At 24.7% G+C, this 13,058-nt stretch overlaps 14 protein-coding genes across 14 annotated transcripts; 7 read left to right on the top strand and 7 right to left on the bottom strand.

Moving 5' to 3' along the window:
- Positions 1-46: 46 nt before the first annotated feature.
- On the bottom strand, positions 47-2,586 carry eef2 (translation elongation factor eEF2; the record flags this gene model as incomplete). The annotated part of the gene is made up of 2 exons (XM_001712936.1): positions 47-1,959; positions 1,980-2,586. 2 exons carry the CDS (start codon positions 2,584-2,586, stop codon positions 47-49), a joined length of 2,520 nt encoding a protein of 839 aa, XP_001712988.1.
- Positions 2,587-2,671: 85 nt separating this feature from the next.
- On the top strand, positions 2,672-3,510 carry rps2 (ribosomal protein S2; the record flags this gene model as incomplete). The annotated part of the gene is given in 3 exon segments (XM_001712935.1): positions 2,672-2,905; positions 2,925-3,146; positions 3,166-3,510. 3 exon segments carry the CDS (start codon positions 2,672-2,674, stop codon positions 3,508-3,510), a joined length of 801 nt encoding a protein of 266 aa, XP_001712987.1.
- Positions 3,511-3,524: 14 nt separating this feature from the next.
- rps26 (ribosomal protein S26) lies at positions 3,525-3,859 on the bottom strand (the record flags this gene model as incomplete). Its single annotated transcript, XM_001712934.1, is given in 3 exon segments — positions 3,525-3,640; positions 3,660-3,789; positions 3,809-3,859. The coding sequence occupies 3 exon segments, from the start codon at positions 3,857-3,859 to the stop codon at positions 3,525-3,527; spliced, it is 297 nt and encodes a 98-aa protein (XP_001712986.1).
- Positions 3,860-3,906: 47 nt separating this feature from the next.
- On the top strand, positions 3,907-4,905 carry ppci (probable peptidyl prolyl cis-trans isomerase with RNA binding region; the record flags this gene model as incomplete). Its single annotated transcript, XM_001712933.1, is given in 4 exon segments — positions 3,907-3,998; positions 4,020-4,520; positions 4,540-4,672; positions 4,693-4,905. The coding sequence occupies 4 exon segments, from the start codon at positions 3,907-3,909 to the stop codon at positions 4,903-4,905; spliced, it is 939 nt and encodes a 312-aa protein (XP_001712985.1).
- Positions 4,906-4,920: 15 nt separating this feature from the next.
- snrnpSmD2 (mRNA splicing factor) lies at positions 4,921-5,245 on the bottom strand (the record flags this gene model as incomplete). The annotated part of the gene is given in 2 exon segments (XM_001712932.1): positions 4,921-5,136; positions 5,156-5,245. 2 exon segments carry the CDS (start codon positions 5,243-5,245, stop codon positions 4,921-4,923), a joined length of 306 nt encoding a protein of 101 aa, XP_001712984.1.
- Positions 5,246-5,381: 136 nt separating this feature from the next.
- Positions 5,382-6,715, top strand: p120 (the record flags this gene model as incomplete). The annotated part of the gene is given in 8 exon segments (XM_001712931.1): positions 5,382-5,546; positions 5,565-5,658; positions 5,678-5,733; positions 5,752-5,809; positions 5,829-6,012; positions 6,032-6,177; positions 6,197-6,364; positions 6,384-6,715. The coding sequence occupies 8 exon segments, from the start codon at positions 5,382-5,384 to the stop codon at positions 6,713-6,715; spliced, it is 1,203 nt and encodes a 400-aa protein (XP_001712983.1).
- Positions 6,716-6,777: 62 nt separating this feature from the next.
- Positions 6,778-6,963, bottom strand: BNATCHR366 (hypothetical protein). Its single annotated transcript, XM_001712930.1, has 1 exon — positions 6,778-6,963. The coding sequence occupies one exon, from the start codon at positions 6,961-6,963 to the stop codon at positions 6,778-6,780; it is 186 nt and encodes a 61-aa protein (XP_001712982.1).
- A 115-nt stretch (positions 6,964-7,078) lies between these two features.
- Positions 7,079-7,471, bottom strand: BNATCHR365 (hypothetical protein). Its single annotated transcript, XM_001712929.1, has 1 exon — positions 7,079-7,471. The coding sequence occupies one exon, from the start codon at positions 7,469-7,471 to the stop codon at positions 7,079-7,081; it is 393 nt and encodes a 130-aa protein (XP_001712981.1).
- Positions 7,472-7,514: 43 nt separating this feature from the next.
- On the top strand, positions 7,515-7,872 carry BNATCHR364 (hypothetical protein). The annotated part of the gene is given in 3 exon segments (XM_001712928.1): positions 7,515-7,592; positions 7,611-7,733; positions 7,753-7,872. 3 exon segments carry the CDS (start codon positions 7,515-7,517, stop codon positions 7,870-7,872), a joined length of 321 nt encoding a protein of 106 aa, XP_001712980.1.
- A 29-nt stretch (positions 7,873-7,901) lies between these two features.
- On the bottom strand, positions 7,902-8,304 carry BNATCHR363 (hypothetical protein). Its single annotated transcript, XM_001712927.1, is given in 2 exon segments — positions 7,902-8,188; positions 8,208-8,304. The coding sequence occupies 2 exon segments, from the start codon at positions 8,302-8,304 to the stop codon at positions 7,902-7,904; spliced, it is 384 nt and encodes a 127-aa protein (XP_001712979.1).
- A 632-nt stretch (positions 8,305-8,936) lies between these two features.
- Positions 8,937-9,404, bottom strand: rpl24 (ribosomal protein L24; the record flags this gene model as incomplete). Its single annotated transcript, XM_001712926.1, is given in 4 exon segments — positions 8,937-9,128; positions 9,148-9,231; positions 9,251-9,331; positions 9,351-9,404. The coding sequence occupies 4 exon segments, from the start codon at positions 9,402-9,404 to the stop codon at positions 8,937-8,939; spliced, it is 411 nt and encodes a 136-aa protein (XP_001712978.1).
- A 37-nt stretch (positions 9,405-9,441) lies between these two features.
- Positions 9,442-9,729, top strand: snrpB (mRNA splicing factor; the record flags this gene model as incomplete). Its single annotated transcript, XM_001712925.1, is given in 3 exon segments — positions 9,442-9,484; positions 9,504-9,637; positions 9,658-9,729. The coding sequence occupies 3 exon segments, from the start codon at positions 9,442-9,444 to the stop codon at positions 9,727-9,729; spliced, it is 249 nt and encodes an 82-aa protein (XP_001712977.1).
- A 43-nt stretch (positions 9,730-9,772) lies between these two features.
- tcpT (T-complex protein theta SU) lies at positions 9,773-11,468 on the top strand (the record flags this gene model as incomplete). The annotated part of the gene is given in 9 exon segments (XM_001712924.1): positions 9,773-9,871; positions 9,891-10,004; positions 10,024-10,167; positions 10,188-10,255; positions 10,275-10,367; positions 10,387-10,738; positions 10,759-10,902; positions 10,922-11,155; positions 11,175-11,468. The coding sequence occupies 9 exon segments, from the start codon at positions 9,773-9,775 to the stop codon at positions 11,466-11,468; spliced, it is 1,542 nt and encodes a 513-aa protein (XP_001712976.1).
- Positions 11,469-11,553: 85 nt separating this feature from the next.
- On the top strand, positions 11,554-12,902 carry ub2 (UB2 probably involved in pre-mRNA splicing; the record flags this gene model as incomplete). Its single annotated transcript, XM_001712923.1, is given in 9 exon segments — positions 11,554-11,889; positions 11,909-12,058; positions 12,078-12,159; positions 12,178-12,290; positions 12,311-12,448; positions 12,468-12,577; positions 12,597-12,719; positions 12,739-12,763; positions 12,783-12,902. 9 exon segments carry the CDS (start codon positions 11,554-11,556, stop codon positions 12,900-12,902), a joined length of 1,197 nt encoding a protein of 398 aa, XP_001712975.1.
- Positions 12,903-13,058: the final 156 nt, after the last annotated feature.

Here is a 13,058-nt window from a genome sequence, read left to right as displayed (position 1 = left end):
TATTTTATTATTCTTAATTAATTACTTTTTATCATACCTAAATAAATCAAAGTCGATCTTCAAAATCATTCGGATTTGGCAGCTCTGCCTTTAATCCCTTTCTTTTTCTAATTGATAAAATAATTTGATTCGCCTGAGAATTATCCTTCATTGGATCTGATTTAAGCAATGCCCAATGATCAAAAATACACTGAGAAAATGCCTGCCCTGATGTAGAAGACCTAAGCTCATTACTAAAACCAAAAGATTCAGCTACAGGCAGTTTCACTTTTATTTCACAAACTGGATTGCCAGGTTTAGTTACCTCCTCATACACTTTTCCCCTCCTGTTAGAAACCACGGAATAGATAGCTCCTAAGTGTTTTAATGGCACACTGATGAACACGCTAAAAATTGGTTCCATTATCCTAGGCGAAGAATATAAGAAAGAAGCAGTGTATACTCTTTTACAAGCTGGAATAATTTGTCCACCTCCTCTATGTATAGAATCTGCATGTAATTCTAGATCAACTATTGTAAAAATTACTCCTCTCATATTTTCATGTGCTAAAATACCTTCTTTAGTCACATCTTGAAAAGCTGAGACACAGGAGTCTTTTATTTCATCAAGATACTGGATTGATTTAGTTCCTATAAGAAGCATATTCGCAAAACTAGGCTCAGGACCAAAACCCCAAATATTTTTAGTCGTGTTTTTATCCCATTTATGTTTGCTGACCAAAAAGTTTGATAATTCAGTACTATTTTTTACATCAATTGTGTCCATGTCTAAATCTTTTAATAATAGTTCTTCTATTGGCAATGATTTAGCATAAATTCTGTTGTGCTTATTTGTAGATTTCGCTAAACATATATGATTGGACTCACTATTTATAGTTTCTTTATATGGAACAACAGGATCTGAGAATACTAAGGAAACTCCTGGTAGAAAATCATCCTTTAAATCTTTGATACATATTTCAAGATGCAATTCACCAGCTCCAGCAATAATATACTCACCACTTTCTTCTCTAATACATTGGACCATAGGGTCCGATCTACTCAATTTTCTCAATCCTTCGAGTAATTTCGGTAAATCGCTAGGATTTTCCACATTTACAGCCCTTCTAACGACAGGATGCACAGAAAATTTCATTGCTTTTATTGGATATGCATTTTCATTAACCTGATCTGTAATAGTAGCTGTTTTAATTATAAATTGATCTAAACCTATCAATGCTCCAGTATTTCCGCAAGGTATATAGTCAGTTGATTCAAGCTTTCTTCCCATGCACAAAACAATTCTTTGAACAGATTTTAAGAATAAGTCTTTCTTTGAACCTTTTATATAGTTGGAACCCATGATTCTAACTTTCAGTCCTGATGTTATAGTACCTGAAAACACCCTCCCAAAAGCAATAAATCTACTTTTATCAGAATTTGGTATCATTTTAGATATATACATCATTAAAGGTCCTTTAGGATCACAGGTTCTCATTGACTTCGAATATTTGTCATCCATCGGACCTTCATATATTATTTCAGTTCTATAAGCTTGAGAAATTGCAGGAGAAGGAAGATGTTTTATAAGCATAATTAAGAGAGATTTGTGAGCTGGAAGTAGATATTGTAGAAGCTTTTTCATTAAGCTTTTTCCTTTCGCTTTTAGCCGAAATTTTTGAAATTGTTCTTCTACATTAAATTTTTCACATAATATATTTACCTCGGCATATTTTTCTTCAATAATTTTAGTAATAAGTACTTTAAGTGGATCAAAACAGTACTTCACAAAACCTCGAATATATTTTCCATTTGGATTTTTCTTATGCCATTTTTTTTTTATATTATCATAATAATTTTCTCCCCATAATTTTTTTTTAAACTTTTCATTATCATTAATTTTTGACCCATATAATGAAGTAATTTCAGAAAGAATAAAAGCCCAACCATGAAGTCCTGCAGAAAAACATACATTGTTCACTAAAGGGTTTAATTCTAACTCGCCGATCGACTTATCATGATAAATCGAGATGAAAATGTTACATCTTCTATTATTCGTAAAAATCCTTTATAGGCTTCTTCACCTCCTAATGAGAGTTCTATAAAGCATCTATCAAGCTTATTTATAGATAAGACAGGAATTATTCTTTCAGATAAACTTTGTCTTAAAACTGTTTCGGTTTGAACACATACTTCCTCTATGCAATCAACTATTACTAACGCTCCATCAGTAATACGCAAAGCAGCTGTAACTTCTGATGAAAAATCAACGTGACCCGGAGAGTCTATGAGATTTATTAAATACTCATTACCATCAGATATATTTTTCACGATTGAAGTATCTTTCTGTAATAGTTCTGGTTCCAAATGAAAATACAAGGATATTCCAGTTGATTTAATTGTGATACATCTTTCTTGTTCATCATCTCTTGTATCCATTATTCTTTGATTACCAGCATTATCAAGTGAAATAATTCCTGCAGCAGCAACCAAAGAGTCCGTTAAAGTTGATTTTCCATGATCTACATGTGCTATTACACTCACATTCCTGATATTGTTTTTTTTATTCATTAAGTTTATCACATCGTTAATGGAAAATATTGACATTAGACTTATGGTACTAATATAAAAAAAGGATTTTTAGATAAGAAATTAAGTAATAAATAAAGTTGAGAAAATACTAGACCAGATTATGAAACACATAAAAAATGAAATAAAAACAAATAAAAAAATAAAACAATATTCAAGAAAAAATGAAAATAAAAAAAATATTTTTAAAATAGAAAAAATAAAAGATAAATCATTTTTTGAAAATTTCATTAGTAATAAAAATTTTAAACAAATTAAAAAATCAAAATATTTTAAAAGATTATCTAAGCTAAGAAATTTTGTTGACATTAGAATTTTTTTCACTAAAAATTTTCAAGTTTGGTTATTAATATTAGATAAATTTAAAAATATTGGATTATCTTTTTTTAAAGAGAATATTCTTTCATAATAACAAATTAGTAAATATACTATTTGGAAAATCCTTGAAATACAAAGTAATTCAGAACTTAATGGTTTCTAGACTTACCAAATCAGGAAGACAATATAAAAAAAAAGTTGCAGTACTTGTTGGAGATCTAGATGGCCATGTCGGTCTTGGTGTGAAAAGTTCTATGGATGTAAAAATATATTAAAAAGAGTAAAGCAGGAATCAAAGCAGCCTTAAGAAAAGCTAAATTAGCTATCACGAAGATTAGAAGAGGCTATTGGGAGATTGAAGAAGGAAAACCTAATACTATTAAATATAAAACATCAGGAAAGGCCGGTTCAGTCGTAGTTTGCATAAAACCAGCTCCTAAAGGTACAGGAATCGTGGCATCTAAATTTCAACTGAATGTACTTAAAATTTCAGGTATCCGTGACTGTTTTACAAAAAGTTTTGGGCGTACAAAAAGTTCATTCAATACGATTAAAGCTACTTTTAATGCCTTGTCATCCTCATATAAATTTGTAACACCGGATTATTGGTCAATTATTAATTAAAACTATCAATTATTTTAATTAGTTCTCATAATTCTTCTATATTTTTTTCTTCCGGGTTTAATGAATTTTTGAGAAAATGCTGAGGAAATAGAATAAAAAACATAAGAATATAATTTAGGTGCTTTATACCCTATTGTAAAATCGAATACCAGGAAGAACAAAAACATTAGGTGTATCTTTAAGAATATTTGGGAAAAAAAGACTTTTAACATTTAGTTTCTTAATTGCTTTATCTCTCGGTACTAAAGCATTTGAACTCATACAATGGATCCTATTTACCTATTATTTTTAAATACACATGACCTCTGTTGTTTTTAGATCTTCCGTTATTTCTTCGTTTTTTTACCATTATGTGCCTTTGCTGTATATAATGTTTGTTCTTTATACTTAACTAAAATGTTGATCCTCTTCAAAACCCGATTAGGTGTTTTAGAATGGTCTAGTAAAATTACATCTTTATCTCAAAATACTATTTCATTGCTTTACAAGTAACTAATTTAAAAAACAAGTAATCTAAATATTAATAACTACAAGCTTATTTTCTTATCTCAAAATATAATAAAGTTATCGAATATGTATGATCTATCTTTAGATAATTCGTATCAAAGATTTTTTTTTAATCATACAATAAACAATTCAAATTATAGTTCAATTATGAAAGATTCAAATTCAAAATACGTACTGATCTTTACTACCTGTAAGATTAATCAAATAATTAAAGATTTTTACATAGTAAAAAAGAGTTTTTTAAAAAAATTAAAAGATCAAAATAAAGTTATTAATATAGCTTTTATTGTAAAAGGGAGCTCTATTCTGGATAGTTTACAAAAACTTTCTTATAAAAAATCATTTAAAAAAAATTACATGTCTTTTAAAATTAATAGATTTCCCATAAAAATATATTTGAAAAAGAATATATTCAATCAAAATTCTCAATTTAAGAATATTACTCTAAATTTTTTTTATGATATTGAAAGATTTTTTCGCTTCACCTGTAAAAATTGGCAAACGTTTACATGTATAATATAGAAACAATAAAAAACGAATAACAAAATATAAAACTTCATTTTTAGAAATACTTAAAGATTTACCGAAATATAATATTTTACCTTCTGAAAAGTCCTTATTTGTCTGCAAATTAAGTCCACTAACACAAGAAAAAGTATATCAGTAAAAAAAAAGGATATGGAAAATATATTTAAAAGATATGGAAAAATTACCTCAATCAAAATAATCAAGGAAAAAAAGTCTGAAAAAAGTTTAAATTATGGATTTATCGAGTACGCTTCAAGAAAGAGTTGCGAGAATGCTTTTTTTAATTCACAGAATATTTACATAGATGATTGCCATATAGTTGTTAAATTCTCCCAGAGTATTTTTAAATTAATTAACTAAAGTTAGACTTTCAGACTATTCAGCAATAGTTATGAGAATTACAGCATCTCCTCTGAAAAATAACTTTGGAATGAATTTTTCTTTAATTACTACTTTTTTTTTTAATGATCTAGCATCAGTAGTTTCTTCTTTCCAAATCTCAGTCACGTCTTCTAACATCAGATTACAATGTTTATCAAAACCTCTAATAAATCCATAAAATTTATGATTATCGTTACTAGATATTATAATCTAAATTAGAAATTTTTACTTTAGAGTTTAATTTTGTTACTTTCGACAGTAACATAAAAGGTCCTTTATTTTTTAACACGTTATCAACACTATGAGTTTCCTTTTGCATAGATTCTTCTTTATACTCAAATGTTTAAACAAATAACATGATTGCATGGCTCATTTTTTTTTATAATATTTATTTATGATACTAATTCTAATGGAACATACCTATTATTATAAACTAATAATTAATTTTTATTAAAATGTTTAATCATAATTTAGCAACTTTTTTCAAAGCAAAAGCAAATAATATTAAAAAAATCGACGAACTTATAAAACAAACTCTAACAATGAAATATTACAAAATCAAGAGAAAAAACTTTAACAGTTACAACGACCTTTTTAATTCATTCATTTTATTTAAAAAAGTTTCACTATTTTTTTAGTTATTAATCAAAATTTTTAAACTTAGATTATATTTTTATAATAAACCTTGTTCTTCAACTAAATATACACCAGAGAAATGTAAAATATTGGAAAGTACTTTATAATTTACCAGAAAAATATGCTAATTTAATAGTAAAAAAAGTTTTATTGGATAAAGTATTTATTAAAGTAATCTATAAATAATAGAATCTCATCAAGAATTTCAACCATAATAATATTCATAAACAACAACACGACATCAAAGGTAGAATGAATATAAATAGAAATTAAACACATGATTAAATTAAAAAAATCAAACAAAATTTTCATAATAAATAGATTCAAAAGACTTTACGAAAGCAAAAATTTTCTTGATAATTACTTTTTTAAAGCTTTAACTTTATCAAAAATTTTCAAAAAATCTATTTTCCTAAAAAAAAAAGCTATAAAAACTAGAAACCTTTTAGAGTATAGTTTTTCAATAAAGATTACAAACCGGGCATCTAATAAAATTGAAACTAAATCTCATTTTTTCATATCTAGCAATTTATAAAGATTCGATTACAAATATAACCTTAATTAATGATGAATTCTGTCAAACTTTACTTTTTTTAGTACAGTTTTTATCTACATGTTTAATTTAAAAAAAAAGCTAATATAATTGTATCTTTTAGTGGGAAAAATCAAAAAAACTTCACAAATTTTGAAATAGTTAGCAATCTAAATGCTGTATCATCCCTTATGTTAGCTTATGACAATATAAATATGGTTAAAAACAATTCACATTACATATTCCAATACAAATCATATTCTTATAATAGTAGATTAATTTTAAAAAGAAAAGAAAGATGAAATTAATGTATATAAAAAAATACAAAAGCGCTTATCAGATAAAAAGAATGCTATTGAAGAAATCATAAAAAGTATTAAAAAGAATAAGAAAAATAAATCTAAAATTTTAGTAATTATATCAAAGTCGATTTTTATTCAAGAAAATGAAGAAATTATAAGTCATTGTTTAAAAAAGTTCGATCTTCAAATTGCTAAATTCGACTTTAATTTTGGTAGACCTGGCTTCACTCGTTATAAAAATCGAATTTACCCCAATTCTTTGAAGTACTGCAAAAGATTTTATTCTCACATTCATAGAATCAGCGGTAAAAAAAATTAAAGTAGACATTTTTATGTGTAAATTACTTATCTGAATTTATAAATTTAATTGATGAATGACAACTATTTCAGGAAAACCCATTCAATACGGATTTCTTTCCCCTTAATTATCAGACCATTTAGATTTATTAGTAATAGACTATTTGAAAGGGAATTGGTTACGATAAAACCAAAATTCTTAATAGGAAAAAACTCTTTATTTGGTAGGTATATGTCTAATTTTTCTTGATCTTTTAAGTTTAAGAACATTTTTATTATATAATTCATTAGATTAAAAGACATGCCTTTATATATCAAAATCCAGCCTTTTGATGATCTCAATGGTTCCATAATTATAAAGCAAAATAATTACATAATTAAAAAGTTATAGCACATATTCAGAATTTAAATAATGAAGAAGCTTACTTTGTAAATTTAAAAAGATAATAAAGTTCTTCTTCTCAAAATAGTAAAAATCATTAAATTTTGTTTTTTTTATTAAATATATCATAAATTCAATTTTCCGTAATACTAAATTTAATTTTTTTTCCTTAAGAGCTAATCCGAACATACTTAATTTGATATTAGTAAATATTTCTTCAGGTCGATTCACATTAGTTAAACCATTTCTTCTGTAATTATATTTTTTTTTGATTAATAGGGATTTTCTTATAATCTTATTTTCAATAGAGTAAAATAATCTATTATTGATACATCTAATAAAATATTCAGATAGATAAAGATTTACCTTAATGATATTATCTAATTTAAAATTCATTAGTAATCTTTCTAAAAGTATTTTTATTTTATATTGATACCATATGGTCAAGGACAACTGTTCTTATTGTAAAAATAAAATTAAACATAATAATATAATGATATTCAAAAATAATTATATTGTAAATAAAAATTTATAGTGCTTAGTTTTTTGTCGCTCTAAATGTAGGAACAATTTTCTGAAGAATCCAAAAAGTTTAAAATGCTCATTTAAAATGCTTGCACACACCTTAAATAAAGTACAAGCCCATACCTTTTTTAAAGTTATAGTAATTTTAAAAGAAAGATATTATTAAATGTTTTTTAAATTTCAAAAAATTGCCATCATTAAAGCACTTTTCGTTGTTTTACACGAAATGGATTTCATTAACCAAACTTCACTCTTATAATTTTAATAAGTAACATCTCATAGTTAAAATTTAAAACACATATCATAATACTAAAAGTATTAGTTCCTTTACCAGTATTTTAATAAGAAATCTATTAGAAAGCAAAATTATGATACATAAATCAGATTGCTTACTTTTTTCGATGAAAAAATAATGTGTACTTATTAATTTTATCAATAAAAGAAAATTAGAGAAGGAATTATCTTGCTTTTTTAAAGATAGGACAATATTATTTGAAAATTTAGATTTTTTTATTTCTAGAAAATTTATTTTATCATTGAGTTTACTTAACGAAGACTTTTCCTTACAAAAACATGAATATAGATTTACTATTATTAAATTTTTAACATACATTGCTTATGAATTTATTATTCTTCTTTGAATTTTTTATCTGCTGGATAGGTAGTTTTTTAAGTTGCAAAATTACTATACCATCATAATACATATCAGTTAATTTAAAACATAACTTATTTAGTTAACAAATTATCCCTGAAACTTTTTTGTGCCAAACTTTGATTTTAGTTGATTTTTTTTTTGCTTTAATGTTCTTCGCTTTTTAATATCTAATATAAGTATTTCTTTATTCTCTAAACAAAAATCAGACTTTTAATAATTTATTTCTAGATTCTATCTTTATGTAGCTATTTTTATTATTATATATAAAGATATCAATAAGCATTTTCGTACCACCGAACTATATTTTTTCATAATACCTTATAGCTAATTCTATGAATATTTAAAAATAGAGTCGAGTGTAGGGGAAATTTAGAAGTAAAAAGATTTTTAAATTCATTCTATAAAAATTTATATTTCTTTACTAACAGGTGTTTTTTTTAAGTTTGTATATTCAACTTTCTATTATAGTAATAATTACAATTTCCTTTCTATCAAGAATAATATTATTTCGATAGCTTAATAACTTAAATACCTCAAGGCTCATATGTATTATAATTATACAACACATTTAAAATCTAATTAATGCTAGAAAACTATAAACTAAACTATTCTCTGATAGAATTTTAATTATAATTATAAAAAATAATCATTTTCGAGTAAATTAAACTTTTTCAGTTAATATTATTGTAAATAAATATTTTTTAGAACATTAATTAAACAGCACATTGTCTTCTTTTTTGAAGTATACACTAAACTAGAAACGCTATATCTTATTTCTTGCGAGGATATCCTGGGATTCGTGTGCTTAATCTTTCTTGCCTTATTAATATGATTAAAGCGAATTGTCCAAGATGAATGGTACTTTTTACTTTCCTAATATTATCGTATTTACTTTTTTATACATATTGGCTTTGTAATACTTTGTAGGTGCATTTACAAAAAACTTGTTAGAATTGAAATTACTCCCTTCTTTGATCTACATTTGAAAAAGATACCTTATTCATAATAAAAATTAGTATTTCTAAAATAAAGGTATGATTATTATATAAAGTTGTCGCTTTCGGTGCTTTTTTATGCTATTTTTTAAATCATTACAGTTTTGGTATTTGTATAGAATGGACTAATTGGAGCTAGGACTGTAAAATCCATAACATTTTAATAACAATTATAGAAAGTTAGCTAATTTATGGTGAATTCGACTATCAGTCTTAAAAAGTATATTAATAAAAGTACCATAAGCATAAATAGGGATAAATATAGTAACAAAAAACTATGATAGAATCAACGGAAGGTATAAAAAATTCTATAGATTATTAGCATATGATAAATTTATGAATTTGGTATTATCTGATGTAGAGGAGTATATTAATGATAAAAAAGACGTTTAACTTTTTTTTAATAGAGTCAAGAAATAAGAAGAGTTTTAGGATTAATGGTACTTAGGGGAAGCGAGATTATCTATCTTTTCAGCTAAATAATGTACTTTTTTTACTAATTTATTAGATATTATCTAAATAATGCTGTTTTCACTTCATACAAAGCTATTAATATGGGAATCAATATTTCTTAAAAAATTAATAACTAACTCCTTGGGACCAAGTTCAAAAAAAACAATGGTAAAAAATTAAATAAAAGTTGTTTATCAATAAAACAAAATTATGCTTTTCTAGATCAAATAATCCTTTATCACATGTTTTGAAATTAAATAACCCAATTTGTCTAATATTTCGTACTTTTATGAATAGTCATGTTCTCTTGCATTAACTAGAACAGATTTAGTTTCGATGGCAAAAAAAGTTTAATATTTTTATTATGCTATATTATGTCTAAAATGCAAAACTTTATGAGAAATTCAATTTTATGGACTAGCTTAAAGTATTTTACATCTTTAATATTTCATCTAATATCTAAAGTAAATAGTATTATCGATAGAATCTTAGAAAGTTGTCATGCGTATTGAATTTGTCAAACTTTAGATGTCTCCTACTAATTTTGGAAAAGTTTTATTCTTTATAAAAGTATCGGTAAACATATGCCACTAGCCACTTTAAAAAACGATTTATTACAAAAATTCATGCTAGTTTATTTAGCCTTTTGTTTTAAACAAGAAAAGTTTTGTTATTTTAAAAAGTGCTCTAAAAACAAAAATTTCCTTTATAATACTTAAAAAAAAAACTAGATTAAAAACTAAAATGTACAAAGGAACATGTTTAATAAGCAATAATTGTGTATCTTTGCCAACTTCTTTTACGACAACTAAAAAAAAGATATTATTGGATTCGAATTTTAAAGATCTTGTTAAAAAAAAATTTTTTACAAAGGACATCGTAAAGAATAAAGATTATCTACTTAATTTATATTATCAAGAATCATTTCATCTAAGAAAATTACTTATTCATCTGAAATCACAAAACTGCGATATTATCTTACTAGAGTCATTCAATATTGATAACAAAAACATAAATACATTTTTGTCTTTATTCGTAATTACTTTTAAAATTAGTATTATCATGGTATAAAATTAATCTATAACATTGAGCATGCGAAATTGGTTAAAGTGCAAAATTATCTTTCATCTGAACTTCAAAAGAACAATAAAGAAAATTCATTTGACTTATACTTTTTTGATAAGGCATCTGCCTTTAAAGTATTATATTTTCATAAAGAATAACAAAAATACCATATTCTTAATACATAATTCTAGGAAAAGTCATAATTATAGTCTCTTAATACTACACAATTTCACTAACAGTTTTATAAATTGTTTTTTGCTAAATATCATAACTATAGTAAAAACAATTTTTAAATATCCCTTTGTCATACCTGGGGGCTCCGCTTTTGAACTTTGTATTCTTACCATGTTAAGCAAACAATTATATACTTTAAAATATTCGAGTGTGGTATATTTTTATTTTATAGGGTAAGTTATACAATTTAGTTCTAAGAATTTATATTACAGCTTTCTATCATTTTATAAAATTTATCGTCACAAATCGAAACAATGAGTTTATATCAAATATTAAAATTCTCTTACTATTACATTCTAAAAATTTAAATTATTATGGTTTCAACATTAACGATGAAAGAATTTGTAATATGGCAAAATTCGGTATATTTGATATTAGTTTGTCAAAATACTCTATCAATTACCATTGTAAAGAATTTTTAAATTTTATATTACGAATAGATGATTTTATAGTTACATCTAATTAAGATCTTAAATAAAATTAAGTTACGTATTTATGAAAATATATGATGAGTAAAACTTGTTATAATCATTGTAATAAAGATTATAACAATGGAATGCCAAAACTCAGGCAATATAGATAAAAAATTTTACCAAAGTTCAGAACTTTTTTCAAATATTTCATTCAAGCAAATAATTAAAAAAAAAGTTTTACGAAATAATTTAATTAAATATAACTACAATTTATTAACGGAAAGTTTCTTCTTTAAAATAGTTCAGCTCCTGACTCTTGTTCATGCCGTAAGCAACTGTGATATTATTTGTCAAGGAAGACCTGGTATCGGAAAAACATTGATATACGTTGTTGCTTTTATTGAACAAATAAACGAGTCTTTTAATACTGTACAAGCACTTTCAATAGCTCCCACACGGGAATTAGCAATTCAAGTTCTCAATGAATATAAAGATATTTTGGATTTTTAAAAAATTATCTCAGAACGAAGAATCTTTAAAAATCTTTTGTTTAATTGGCGGAACTCCATTTGACAATCAAGCAAGAAAAATTCGAAAAATAACTCCTAAATTGATAGTTTCCACATTAGGCAGACTTTACCAAGTAAATTTCTTAATTACAGCAAGTAAGAACAAAGAAAGTATTATTAAATTTTGTAAATTTTTTAGCTATCGATGAATGCGATCATATTATAGAATCTCAAAGTTACTTAATATGTAAAGAATTATTTAAAATTTTGATAAAGATATTTGAAGAAACTCATTCTAATAAGCAAGTCATTTTAATGTCAACTACTATGAGTATTCAAACCAAATTAGTTTGTAAAAACCTTACAGTACTATTTATTAATATTAGAAAATGGCGTTTGAAGTTTATATTAACGATTCCAAAACTAGTACTGTTCCCAATTCAATTAATTATTCAATTTCTACAAATAATAATAATGATCTTTATTTGTTATTCTTAATGTTGCGTAATCTCAACTATAATAAAGTATTTTTTATTGTTTAAGGTAATAATATTTACCAGTTCTATAAGTAGAGCCAGAGCTTTGAACGAAATTTTAAATAATAACAATATTAAATCATACTGTATTCATTCCAGATTGAAACAATCATTTAGGTTCTTAAAACTCTTATAGATTAAGAATATTAAAAAAATTCTCTCAAATTGATAAAATGATACTCATTGGAACGGATTTACTTTCCAGAGGATTAGACTTTGAACAAGTAGATATTGTAATAAATTTTGATTTATCTGGGTAGTACAAATCAAGGAAAAAGTTACTTTTCTAATTTAACAAATAGAGTATTTAGATTTTTACTAGATAGGAAGAGTAGGAAGATTAAATAAAAAAGGTATTTCAATTTCTTTAATTAAATCCTCTACAGATACTTATCTTAAGAATGACGTTCTCAAATCTTTCAAAATTATAGATTTCTTATGATTTATAAAACTAATGACTAAGAAATTTTAATATTTTAAAATAATTATGGTTCCAAAAAAATTAAGATCCTGCTTTAAGCAATGTTGTACGTATTGTAAAGAAGTTAATTTACAATCAGCTTTTTGAAAAATTACTTAATTATAAAGTCTCAAGATA

The sequence above is a fragment of the Bigelowiella natans genome, assembly GCF_000002455.1.
Source record: "Bigelowiella natans nucleomorph chromosome 3, complete sequence".
In the NCBI taxonomy this organism is placed as follows: Eukaryota; Cercozoa; class Chlorarachniophyceae; genus Bigelowiella; species Bigelowiella natans.
This window is presented reverse-complemented; position numbering and strand designations above follow the sequence as displayed.